The sequence below is a fragment of the Myxine glutinosa genome, chromosome 3, assembly GCF_964187855.1.
Source record: "Myxine glutinosa chromosome 3, kmMyxGlut1.1, whole genome shotgun sequence".
NCBI lineage: Eukaryota > Metazoa > Chordata > Myxini > Myxiniformes > Myxinidae > Myxine > Myxine glutinosa.
Window position 1 is genome coordinate 144,377,364 of NC_136263.1, and position 13,994 is coordinate 144,391,357.

Here is a 13,994-nt window from a genome sequence, read left to right on the forward strand (position 1 = left end):
ATAGTAATTCGCTTTCGTAACTTTTCACTAGCCTTGCATTGTTCCTTATAGTCACCTAGTCTATGATAGGAAAGTTCATAAAGCTACATCAAAGTTGTTCATATAAAGGTATTGAACCAAAATTACACCCAGGAGAAATCAGATAGTCATGCAAAGTTAAATAATTAAACCGCTAGACCAGTCCTGTCTATTGCAATGGTAAACCATTTGTTCTGCCCCTTATAGGCCACCGTAGATTCCAATTTTGAACCCAGTATGAAGGTATTGCATAGCATGTACATGACAATTTATAATATGCTCATTACATTGTGTTTCAATAGCAGCACAAATGACAAGTCTGAAATAATAGGTAAATATGTCCTTCTTAGCCGCCATTTTGTAAAATGGCCGCCATTTTGGGCCAAGGAGAAATCTGGAATGCCCCTACATCCAAATTTCACTGTAAGGGTATGCCCTAACTGTGTGCCAAGTTTCATGCTTGTATCATCAAAGGCACAATTCTACCACAATTCTTCACACATCTGCCGGACTACTAGCAACCACTGATTCCTGGCAACATTGATTTGTAGTATATTTAATTATCATATTGTACTGTATTTACATAAAGATCTCATGAATAATATTTTTACTATTCGTATTGTATTTTACTAATTCGATTTGGTGCCTTTTTGTGATATGAAATAAAACTTTTTTTTTCTACCAACTGTAGCTCCCTGCGCTAACATAAGTCTGACTAGTTGTTGTAATTTATTGACCAGTTCAGAGCTGTGTGTGGTTGCTTTTACAGTCCTAATTATTTCACCTGCAACCGTACCATAAAATAGCTTTTTGGGAATGTTGCTGTCTAAGAAAGGCATTCAGACAATGTGGAACGGAAATGCATCTCGTTTATCAAATAATTTGGTGTGAAATTTATTATTATGGATGTCAATTTGTAATTCTAAAAAGGAAACTGAAGTGGAAGTTTGGTTTTCCTTTTTTAATTCAAGTTCTTTTGGATATATATCATCATGAAGCTGCTCAAATATAAATCCATCATTAATTTCCAACAAATCATCAATAAACCTGAAGATGTTTCCGCATCTTCGTGCAGTTGTTAATTTATTCCTGCACATGTTCTGGACCCAATCAAACTCGTACATGTGCAGAAACAAATTTGCAAAGAAACGGGCCGGATCTGAACCCATGGGTATGCCCACTGTCTGCTGGAGTATCTTGGGATCTGAACCCATGGGTACGCCCACTGTCTGCTGGAGTATCTTGGGATCTGAACCCATGGGTATGCCCACTGTCTGCTGGAGTATCTTGTTGCCAAATGTAAAGAAACTGTTGTTTAGCAGAAATCGAATACTTTCTTTGAGTTTACTTTTTGAAAAACTGCATGAATATTGATTAATCCTTTACAGACCAGTGTGCTCTATTTTGATATACATTAATGTATACTTTATTACTTCCTGCAAATGCGTTATCTATTGCTCTGTCCAATGCGGTTACTAGCTTGTCATGTGGAATGTTTGTGTATAATGTGGAGAAATCAAAGGTTGAAAGACATTTTGCTTTACCCTTGTTGTTAATGTTGTGGATACTGTCGATTACCGGTTTGGAATTGTCAATGATCCAGAATTTCTTAATACCAGAATACAACTTCACTTTTTCATGGTAGTTTTTAAAGCATTTATAGATTAGTTGCATTGCCGCTGTAATACTGCCCGACAAAGGTTTCAAACTACATTCTCTACTTGCGATGATGAACCTCATCTTACAAGGGTGTTTGTGCATTTTTTGGATCCAGTAAATGAATGGTAATTTATGGTGTTTATCCGGAACTAAGTCTTCTCACCGTTGAGTGATTTGTATGGTGTTGTATCAAGTCTGTTTTGTTATCGTTACTTATTTTGTAGGTCTTTGAAATTCCCGTGTCTAAGCCCAATTCTTCCAAAAGTGTTTGAATGTAGAATGTTTTACATACAATTGCAATATTATTATTTGCTTTGTCAATTGGAACAATAACATATTGTGTTTGAAGCTGCCTTAAGCAATCACGTGTCTCTGGATTGTTTAAAATTGCCTTTGGATTATTGTTTCGAACTTTTCTTTTCAAATCAACAACTCTCCTTATACACATGTTTCTCTACCTCCTCCAACCATTGAGCCATTTGTGTGTTTGGTACTTTATGTTTATCAATTTGTTATTTCATCCATTCACCCAGTCCCATCATTGTAAGTTCCATTGCTTTATTCCAGTTTATTCTTTTATTTTCTCTATAATTTGGTCCCTTTGTAAGTAATGCACGTAATCTTTTATCTTTCACTATTCTGAGATCACCTGTGATGACGTGTTTATGATGTGGATCTTTGAATGCGGAATGTTCACAATTACAATGATGTGTGTTATTTAACCATTCCTCCACATTTATAGATTGCACAGTGTCCTTGTAGTTGAAGATCTTTCCCCAAATTGAATTTCCCAAAGTGTACACAACTCTTGGTCGCTCTCTCTGTTGTATTGTTTCTGGAAGTTTACTCCACACTTCCTTATGTTGAAGTATTTTCTCGATATTTATCATTTCCACCCCTTTGTTATCAAACATAATTTTGATGATATCATTGTCTTTTCTGCGATTCACTTTTTAGGTTTCTCTTTGTACATTTTATGATCAATCATGTCCAGAATTGCTTCCATGTGTTGGATTGGGAGTTCCTCTTGATCGTCTTTTTTTTGTATACTGAATCGAGGCTCGTGAAAGAGCTGACATTTACTTCACAAACAAATCAACCAGACAAACAAAATATATAAAAAGAGGGAGCGGAAGAGAAGAGAAGGGGAAGCACACAAACACTTGAGAGCACACAACATTTAAGTGGGAAGGGAGGGGGGGGGGGGGGGGGAAATCTGTTCCATTAATCTGTTCACGATTTGCCAAACTTCTTTCTTTTTCTTTTTTTTAAGGTATTGATCTTAATTCTGCTGCTGTTAAGTAATGTGCAGATATTTGATTTGTTAAGATCTAACCATTCATTTACAATTTGTGGTGGTGTGTCTATAATTGGACATTTACGTCCATAGTTATGTACTCTGTGTCTCTGAGAGTCTCGTGGTAAGGTGTTAAAAACAGAAGCGATGATGTTTTGTCCATTATGCTGTGTATATATATATGTCATTAATTCTTTCATTTAATCCATAAGGGTAAGCAGTTCTTAATTCTTTAATCCAGAAAAGTTCTCTACGCTTACGTAATTGTGTGATTGTTTTATCTTCCATCCCATTCTTTTTTCGGCCATTTCCACTTATCTTTTCTATAACCTGAACACTGAAGCTCGCATTTTCACAATATCCAGAAGTAAAATGATGGGTAAGTAGTGGACAACCAGTAGTTTTATCTGTGTTTTTCATGCCGCTCCTGTGTGCATTCATTCTTACATTACATCTCTGCATTGTTTCACCATCATATTGCATCGCACATTTGCTACAGGTCAATAGGTAAACTATATTTGAGGTTTTACATGTAATTAATTATTTTGTTTCTTTTAACTTGTAAGATCTGTGCCGTTAATGTACAATTAATCATATTGTTTGTGGTAAATATGACAAGTTTTGCAATTGCAAATCCCACACTTATGCACTTTGACTTCAGACAAGTGTTCCATGAGCACCAGTCATGCCAGCCAAGTGTCCCCATTGGCTAACTCAGAATGGCCACCTCCTACAGCCTGGATATCTGAGTTAACTACAGCATTACCTTGTTGAGGAACACAAATCCTCTGAGGAGGATTAGTCCCCAGGGAGGCTAGTTCAGCTGGAGGCTGCCCTGCTTTACCTTCCATTTTGTATGATTTCATCATTTTCATGCTTTGAAATGTAATTGAACAAACATAAAATATCATATAAATGTAGTTTAACAAACACATTAAAATCACATCAACATAGAAGAAACATATAAATATATAAGTATCGTGGATTTTCCACCAAAAAATGACAAATCATAAGATAATGACACACAGCATTCAAAGACTTATGGGAAGTTACGAGTGGCGGCAATTTGACGTCTGCCCCGAGCGTCATTTTTCCTCGATACGCCACTGCTCCAGTGTACTTGCGGTGTTTTTAAAATTCCCTCTAGATGATGGACCCAGATTGTGCATATCATATTCCCATTAGGAAGCGATTCATTGTTACCCGGCAACGCCGGGTACTTTTGCTAGTATTTAAATAAATAAGGGTCCCTCCCATGCTTATGTAAACAATAATCCGTTTGAGTTTTTCCTCCGATAGTTCCACATAAATGTGCACGATTCTTCCTTTCATGGCTGGAATATTTCCTTTTAGGTGCTGGTATATCGTTACAAATAATATGATGTATGTCTGCCCATGAGCTTCCTACAGATAGTGGACAAAAGTAAATGGAAACACCAATGTAAAATCACTTAATAGGGCATTGGGCCACCACGTGCAGTCAGTACAACCCATATGCGCTGTGGCATTAAGTCAACCGGTGTCTGGAATTCTGCAGGAGGAAGGATGCGGCCCCATTCTTCCAGGAGAAAGTCAATCATCTCAAACCTGTTTGATGGAGGTGGAAAACGCTGTCTCAGGCGTTGTTCCAGAATATCCCCTAAATGCTCGATTGGGTTCACATCTGGTGAATGAGAAGGCCATGACATATAGATAGCATCAGTGTCATGCTCATCAAACCAATGGGTGACCACACGTGCTCGGTGGATGGGGGCATTGGTGGGGGGGTTCATCTTGCAGCCACAATTATAGGCAACCAAGCCTGTGTGGAATTTTTATACATGACCGTATACATGCTGGGATGTTATTTGCTAAATCAACACATGGGCGACATCTGTGTGAAAACCATTGCTCTGTGTCCCTCGTTTACCCAGGTGTATCCACTACCTGTATCTCACCACTTTGCACATTACGCATCTTCCTTGGCATAATTAACAGTCACAATGTTTTGCTTACTGCATCAAAGTTTATTTATAAACTCGTCCCTTTATTCTGTTTGACCGAGTCTAAAGTAGACTTTTGTCAAAGTTTCCTCCCTGCCGGATGATTTCACTGGATTTGTGCTTCAAGCCCAACTGTCCTGGCAATGCTGTTGTCATTTCCATTTATTCCATTCATTATGTGATTGTTATATGCGCCTTCCATATGTTAACTGCCATTCCATCCCATCAGCCATCCTCGATAAGTATATCCGTAAGTAATTCATACAAAGAGGGAATTGGGTTTGGGGAAGGATGTCAATTGAGAGAGAAATGAGAGGGGAGGTGTGGAAGGCAGTAGAGAAGTAGAGAGATGAGAATGCAATGGCTGATGCAGAATGGGGAAGAAAGGAACAATGGATGGGATTGCATGGTGGGTGGCCTAAAAATCTGCCATTTTGCAAATATCATATTTTGGTCTCAAAATGCACAAATGTCATGTGTCAGTCCATCACACAAAGCTTAAGTTTGATCCCATTTTTTAGTGACAGCAATCACCAAGTGTGATCTTTGAGGTGGACATGCTCCCAATACACAATAGTTGGGTTCCGCTATTTGCGGGTTCTGCGTATTCGCGGTTGATAAAATGCGATATGTTTCTCTATTCGCGGAAAAGTGTCCCGCAAATTCGCGAGTTTTTTTTTCTATTCGCGGCCATGTTCCGTGAAAACGCGGTATGTTTGTTTTCCTATTCGTGGCCATGTTCCACGAATTCACTGTTTTTCAGGGATGCAAAAAAAAAAATTCACAAGCCGTTAGCTTGACATAAGATATTTGATAAAATGACATAAAATAAGACCCATCTTTCACCAGCCATGTATAAAGCAGCTGGACATATGCAAAAAAAATAGACGAGCTACGAGCATGACCAGCTTCGATATTCACTGCTGTGTGCTTTGCGTTTTCATGGCTTTCGCGGCCGTGGATTTTAGCCGTACTATAATCGAGAGCTTCTCGGGATGTTCCACCAGTTGCATAACACGTCATCCCCGTGAGTTATTGTACAGAACGAAAACACACCACAGTATATATTAGTGCAATTAACTGTCTCCCTTTTCCCCCATTGAAACTGGCACGGCATGCATTCACGGATTTTCATCGACATTTGCCTTGCCATTTCCAGGATTATCGCCGACATTCGTGGGATTTGCCTCCACATTTGCGTGATTATCGTCGACATTCTTGGAATTTGCCTCACCATTCGCGGTTTGGTCCTCTCTCTTCACGGATTTTCGCGACTCGGGAACCTATCCCCCCTTTTTCCATTGAAACAATGCCCCGCTATTCGCGGTTTTGCAATTCGTGAGATTTTTCCAGGAATGTATCCCCCGCGAATAGCGGGATCCCACGGTACGACAAAGTACACCTCATTATCAAGTAATTTCTCCCTGGTCCAAGAAAACCATTAGCTGCTGATGGAAAAAAAAGAGGAAAAACCAAAGTTGAACAATGCCAATATCCTTGCCTCAAATGTGTTAAATATGTAAAAGTTTTTCCATGAGCCTGAGAAAACTTTCAAAAGTCGACACCACAACATGCCAATATGAAAGGTTTAATCACATTTGAAGTTGATGTCGTTCAATCACACAACACTCCAGACTTCCACAAATAAAGCATGTTAAACCATACACAGTGCAGACTAGCAATGATAGGGATACATGCACGCAAACTCCAATTGGAACAATGGGTTAAAATCAGTCATTAACCTCCAGAACAATGATCATACAGTGGACAAAAACAACAGGAAAGAAAATCTGCACATGAACAACTAACAACATTGCTTTACTACAACATGCATTGCAAAGGTAATACACTCCTCCAACAACCCCTCACCCCACGCCCTGCCTCCACTTCATGAGAACAAAATGATGTGGATGGAGAATGAGAGAAGGGGATTATATCAGCATAGCTGATGGAAGGCAACATTCAAAATTACATTGGAAAAAAATATATATATAATAATAATCAATAGACATCTAACTTTTTATCCCTTATGTAACAGTTATGTAACACTTTCTCATTAATCATTACCTCCACCACCAAAGGTGGATGGAGGTTATGTTTTCACCCCTGTCTGTCCATTTGTCTGTCCGTTTGTGAACAAAATATCTCAAAAAGTTGTGGACGGATTTGGACAAAATTTGGCAGAGATGTAGCATATATGACACCGACGAAATTAGTAGATTTTGGTGAACATCAGGATTTGGATCCGGCTACTAGAATTTTTTAAGTGATTCTTCACCATTGGGAGATAGGGCCAAAAACGATATCTCAAAAAACTCCAGACGGATATCTCAAAAAATGAACAACAAAAAGTGAAAAAAGTAACCGCAGTGAAAACATACACTGCGGTTAAAAGCTTTACATACAAACTCTAATAAGCTTTTAAGATGAAACGTTTTGCCCAAGTCAACTTTTTCCATAGATTCAAATTTAAGTGCTGTGAGTAAAAGAAAACTTTTAACAAAAATAATTACACAATGTATATTTCTGTGCTAAGAATCAAAGGAAAGATTGCTTAACATATAAAGCCTCAAATATTTAACATTACCCTGATGCCGCAGCAAAATCATATTGGTGGGACTTTAAAAATAATAATAACAATAAAAATACAACTTCCCTGACAAATCAATTAAGGAACCAGTGAATCTGAAAAAGGACTGATTTGAAAAACAAAAACAAACATTCTCTTGGTACAAACAAACTATTGACAAATCACAAATCATTGCATGCATCCCCTCCTTCTCCCACTCCTCGAACAGTAGTACGAATCTAAGTGCCAAAAGTAATCAAACACCAAAAAACATGATAAAATGCAGTGCACAGTTCAAAAATAAATGATAAAAGTAATAATAAAGAATCCTGAATTTTGATAGAATAGGCAGATAATGCTACGAAACACATTTTCAGAAACTATACGAGTCATGAAACATTAAGGCAAAATAATGAGGAACAGCAAAATGTCCTTCATTTATATTAAGGCTTTTGTGTTATTTTTTTTTATTTAAAAAAGGAGAAAACTTTAAAACACTAAATACAGAATGAAAAAAAAAAACAACAGATCACTCATCTCAGTAATAACTCTGAAACATTTGAAGTGGTTATGTACCAATGCAGGTAGATAATCACGTAGCATCACTAGATTCTGTGTTATTCAGATACTTGGAGCAACTTTCTTTCAAAAACGAATTTTAAAAAAAACAAACACGTAAAATAATAAAAGGCAATTGTTCTACTCAAATTAACACCTAAATGTCAAACCTGGGGAACATAATCACCTGATAAAATGTCAAGAAACATGTCAGACAAACAAAAAAATACCACTTCCAAAAGCATACGGCTAAATATGTCGATAAGACTCCAAGGTTTAGTGCAAGCAAGAATGAACTTTCAAAATTATCGTTGTCAAACGAATGACCAATCATATGCATGTGCAGAAATTATGAAGGATCTAAAGGAAATAACCATTGATAAACTGCAATTTGATATGCTCCAGCTAGGGATATAACAAAACTCAATGTGAAAAGTGGAGTCTCAGGTACAATATCTGCTTTGCAAGTAAAGGGATTTAAGGGAGTGAAGTAAAGGGATTTCCAAGTATTTAAGCTTCTGTAATGCACCATATTTAACTTTCTGAACCACCATCCCAAGTTATGACATTGCAAAGAGCTCAGTATGTGGCTGGAGTAAAGCTGTCAGGGCCAGCAACGATTTCAGAGAAAGGAGGTTTGTGGTAGGTGTCACTTGACTCAACACCACTCCCGGTAATATAAGGTGGGATGGGAATGGCTTTATTGCCTCCCATATCTCCAGCATCATTCTGCCCACCGGCTGGCACTTGTGGGAAGCTGGATGCAAAGGCAGCACTCACGCCCAGGCGGTAGCGGTGAAAGGCCAGGAAAGTAATCCCACTCTGTGGTAACCAAATAGCGTCATTTGGAATATATGATGAACAGGTGTAGAAAGTAATGGTCGGCCGGATTCATGAGGGAAGAATTAGGAAAGAGAAACAAATGTCTGTAAACAACCGTTGCACTGGTTTCATTGCTTCTTTGCTAATAATCACTGTTGAATCACTGAAATTGAAGGCTGCAAATACCATACCATAACGGGTATAGGACAGTCTCACATTATATAATATGCAAACCTTTGTTGGAATTATATGAGAAAGACAAAAAAGCATGGCACAATGAAGTATATGCAGCTCGCATGCAACTCTGTGGAGACTGTATTGAGATGGAGCATGTTGTCATGGAGTGGCAACTAGGAGCACATCGCAGTAACTACTCCCACATGTTTGGAAACTGCGTGTTGCCAAAAACATTGGGGGTGTGTTGATTTACCAAGTTTCTTGTAGAGCGCTCGCCAAGTGGCTTAAGCATTCAAGCAAGCACTCCATTCAAAGCGGTTGATAAGGAACAGCTGGCTAGCCGCTTGGTAACTGAACACACCCCGGGTTTCCTCCCTTTGAGTTACGTGTTAAACAGCAGTGGCGACTGTTTCAAAAGGAAATCAAATGTGTTTGTGGCTTATAATATTGTACACCGCTCCTTTCCTATTCCATCCCGAGGTGCTGCATGACATCGCCGGGCACCGAGGGGGCCCGGCAATGACGCGTGCTGAAAGGGAGTACTCAGTTTTCACTCCGGTTTCTTGCTTTCTTTCTTGTCTGTTTGTTTTGGTGTTTGTCCGGGCGATATCTCAGCCATCCTTTGAGCTAGGAAGCTGAAATTTTGGCACAATAGTGCGTACGTGCTTTGGCAAAAACAGTATTTTTTGTTTGTTGATTAATCAATCAATTAATTAATTAATTAATTAAGTACGTATTTATTTCCTTTTCCGTCTGGGCATTATCTCAGGCACCTTTTGAGCTAGGAAGCTGATATTTGGACACACAAATGACCAAGTAATTTGGCTGTAAAGGCGATTTTTGATTTATTGATTAATCAATTAATCGATTAATTATTTAATTATTTGATTAATAATTTGATTAATTAATTTTTTTAAAGTTAGATTCAAATTAAACGGTGGTGGTTTAGATATTCTATTAGCCAATTGATTAATAATTTAATTATCTTACGATTATTATTTATTTATTTTCGTTATTAATCACATTTATTTTCTTTCTCATCTGGGCAATAGCTCAGGCACCTTTTGAGCTAGGAAGCTGACAGTAACAAAGTGATGTGGCTATAAAGGATATTTTTGATTTATTTATTAATCAATTAATCGATTAATTATTTATTGATTCATCAATTAATCAGTTAGTGATTTAATTTTTTCCATTAATGACTTGTTTAATTAATTTTCAAAAAGTAAGAGCTTCAGATGAAACACTGGTGGTTGAGGTATGCTATTAGCCAATTGATTAAGAAATTATTTTATGACTATTATTTATTGATTTTAATTATGCAATTAATCAATCAATTATTGTACACCTATCCCTCCCAATACCATCTCTATGTGCTGCATGGCGGTATCTCCGGGTGCCAAGGGTGCCCTGGCAATGCTGCGCTGGAGGATGTTATTTATTTATTTGGCATGGGGGTGGTGTACTTTGAATGTATCTGTACTTGTTTTTACTTCTGGTAGGGGTGCTCCCACCAAAATGGCATGAGAAGATGTTTATACATGTTAATACAGCGTTTGTTCAAGGAGAAGAAAAGACCCCTTGAGAAGGGAGGATATTATTAGTATCATTATTGTTTTGTAATAACATTAATATTATGCTATTATATAAAGTGTTGTTCTAACTTTTGTTATTAAAAGTGGCTTTGGAAAAATGCTACGATAAAGCTATCTTATATTTTAGACACCAGTATTTACAAGAAGGCACCATTATGAAAAATATACGTCACATTTGCATTCTCATGCGAAACTTTGCAATACCGAAGGTTTATTGAAGGAAAAAGGTTTCAAATTATATTTCATGAGAACAAGCAGTTTAAGACTTACAAGTGTTTGAAAAAGCAATTTGTTGATTTGCAAAATATAAAGATGACAATTTTTTAAACGACATCAAATAAATTAATAACTGAAGCCAAAAACTAGATGTAGACCTTGAAGATTAGTTATGAACAATAACGTGTTTTGGAAATATAATTGTACAACTGTTAGGCATGACAGCAATCAACACAGCACACATTCTTTCCGTCTCAAGTGGCTCTTCCTCAGTGGTGGTTTGGTTCCACATGCAAGTTAATTAAAATTTAAAAAAACAATATGGCGTCATCATCACACATGGGTAAAAACCTCGTTGTCTGAACTAAACAGATGCTGAGAGGACAATATGCAATATAGTGGAATTATACATACCCATGAGAAGATTGAAAAGAAAGAGAAGGCAATGGCTGCTTGAGCACTGTCACGACCAATGTTCCTTGGGAGGTACTCGCTAGGTGTTGCTTGCCATTTGTTTGTCAAGAAACAGAAGCCGACAAACCACAGGAAAGTATGCACAGCTGGTCAGCAGGGTGAAAATATGGTACATAGAGATATGAAATGGTTTAAAAAATATATTTTTCCAAAATAATTACATGCTCCAGTCGATGTCACCCTTCAAGCAAAGTAAAAATGAAAAAGTGTCACAAAGGCACCAATTTACATTGATGCAAATGTTATGTGCTATATGCCTAAATGTATGAAAGTAAATATTAATACATGGAACAAAAAATGTTAATATATGATAAATATGGTACTTTAAAAGAGTTACAGGCCTTTATGGTAAAGACTGGCCACTGTGTGCATGTGACAATAATATCCCAAGTGCTCCACAAGTCTGGCCTGTACGGTAGGGTGGCAAGAAGGAAGCCATTACACAAAAAATCCCACCTTGAGTCACGTTTGAGGTATGCAAAAAAACCACTCCGGAGATTCTGAAGCCATGTGGCAAAAAGGTTTTGTGGTCTGACAAAACAAAGATGGAACATTTTGGCCGAAATGCAAAACATTATGTTTGGCACAAACCCAACACAGCACCCAAAGAACACCATCCCTACTGTAAAGCATGGTGGTGGCAGCATCATGTTATGGGGATGTTTCTCATCAGCAGCGTCTGGGGCACTTGTGAGGACAGAAGGGAAAATGGATGGAGCAAAATACAGAAAAATCCAAGAGGAAAACCTGCTGCCCTCTGCAAGAAAGCTGAGATTTAGACAGAAGTTCACCTTTCAGCCTGATAACGACACAAAGCACACAGCCAATGCCACACTGGAGTAGCTAAGGAACAAAAAGAGAAATGTCCTTGAGTGGCCCAGTCAGAGCCCTGCCTAAATCAGAACAAATATCTGCGGCATGACTCAAAGATTTCTGTCCATCAACGCTCCCCACGAAACCTTTTTCTTTTTTTCTTTTTTTTTTGTATACATAATCAAGGCTCGTGAAAGAGCTAACATTTATCACACAAACAAATCAAACAGACAAACAACAAAAGTATATAAAAAGGGGAGCGGTAGACAAGATGGGGAGAGAAGGGGAAGCACATAAACACAACATTTGTGAGGGACATCGGGAATGTGTGGGAGGGAGAGGGCTTGGGGGGAAGGCGTGGGAATGGGGGGTGGGGGGGGGGGTAGAAGTAAAACAAAAGGACACCAAGGATTTCCAAGGTTTTGGATGGGGGAAGATAAGAGATGGTGGTGAACAGCTGTTTTAAAGACCTGGAGGGGGGAGTGGGATTGAAGGGAGTGGGGGAGTTTGTTCCAGAGGCGGGAGAAAAGAGGCATGAAAGAGTGAAGGTGAGCAGAGAGTCTTGATTTTGGCAGTTTAACCATAAGAGGGTTGCAGGCAGATCTTGTGTGACCTTCAGGAATATTTGGGGGACAGAGCCCAGAGAGAGCTGGAGGAGCAAGGCAGGCGAGGAGTCGGTAGAAGACAGAAAGACCACAAACCTGCCTGCGGTGAGTAAGTGAAAGGCCCTCGGAGGTAGCTTCATCACGGGAGATTCCAATGATTCTGAACGCTTTGGTTTCAACAGCATGAAGACGAGCTAGGTGTGAGACAGGAGCACCAGCCCAGAGGGGAGAGCAGTATTCCATAGAGCTGCGGATGAAAGCCTTGTATGTGGTGAGGAGCTCAGGTGTGCCAAGGAAGGACTTCGCACGACGGAGGATGCCCAGTCTGCGACTGGCTTTGGAGGCCAGATTTGAAATGTGGTTTTCCCAGGAAAGATCATGGCAAATAGTGAGACCCAAAAGCTTGAGTGATAGACCTTCTTGGAGAGGATTATTCAGAAAGTGGATGGGAGGGTTGTCTATTTGGTCTTTTCGGAGAGACATCATAAGAGTGTGAGATTTGTCAGGATTGAAAGACATGTTCCACTTGTTTGCACAGTCAGTGATTTTGTCCAGGTTTGCAGAGAGTGAGGAGGCTACAGACTGCCAATCTGAGGCATGAGGAATTGGAGCGGCAGAGAGTGGAGTCATCAGCAAAGAGATAGTGAGGATTTTCAAGAGAGTCGGAGAGATCATTGATGAAGACCAGAAAAAGCACAGGGCCCAGAACACTGCCCTGGGGAACTCCAGCCTGAACAGGAAGAGGAGATGAGAGAACCCCATTCAGGGCCACACGTTGACAACGACTAGAGAGGAAGTCCGCCAGCCATGCGTGGAGATTTCCATGGATACCAAAGGGGGAGAGTTTGGTGAGCAGAGCGGGGTGCCAGACCGTATCGAAGGCACGTGATATGTCGAGGGAGACAGCTCTAATTTCCTGTTTGGCATTGAGGACCTCCATCCATTGTTGAGACAGCAGAAGCAGCATGCCCAGAGTAGAGTGACCTGGTCTGAAACCAAATTGATGATCAGAGATCAAGCCATTGGAGAAGAGGAAAGATTTCATATCCGAAGCAATGATGGATTCCATGACTTTGCTGCTAATTGGGAGAAAGCTGATTGGTCTGCAGTTGCTAGGATCTATTTTTGCACCTTTTTTGTGTAAAGCGGTGATGTTGGCTAATTTCCAAGCAGATGGCAGTTGACCTTGAGCAAAAGAGAGGGTGAAGA

The 13,994-nt window shown here is 39.2% G+C and overlaps 1 protein-coding gene across 3 annotated transcripts in view; it reads right to left on the reverse strand.

Annotated features, from left to right (window-relative positions):
* Window positions 1-6,528: 6,528 nt before the first annotated feature.
* The window catches only part of LOC137412082 (synaptogyrin-1-like), a 37,937-nt gene continuing 30,471 nt past the window's right edge, over window positions 6,529-13,994 (reverse strand). The window contains exons 3-5 of one of the 3 annotated variants that reach the window (XM_068097333.2): window positions 11,824-11,898; window positions 11,308-11,453; window positions 6,529-8,905 (exon numbers count right to left, since the gene is read on the reverse strand). In XM_068097333.2, coding sequence (XP_067953434.1) covers window positions 8,663-8,905; window positions 11,308-11,453; window positions 11,824-11,898 — 464 coding nt within the window. In that variant the 3' untranslated portion in view covers window positions 6,529-8,662. The remainder of the gene's footprint in view (window positions 8,906-11,307; window positions 11,454-11,823; window positions 11,899-13,994) is intronic. The other 2 variants (XM_068097335.2, XM_068097334.2) reach the window with 2 other exon arrangements.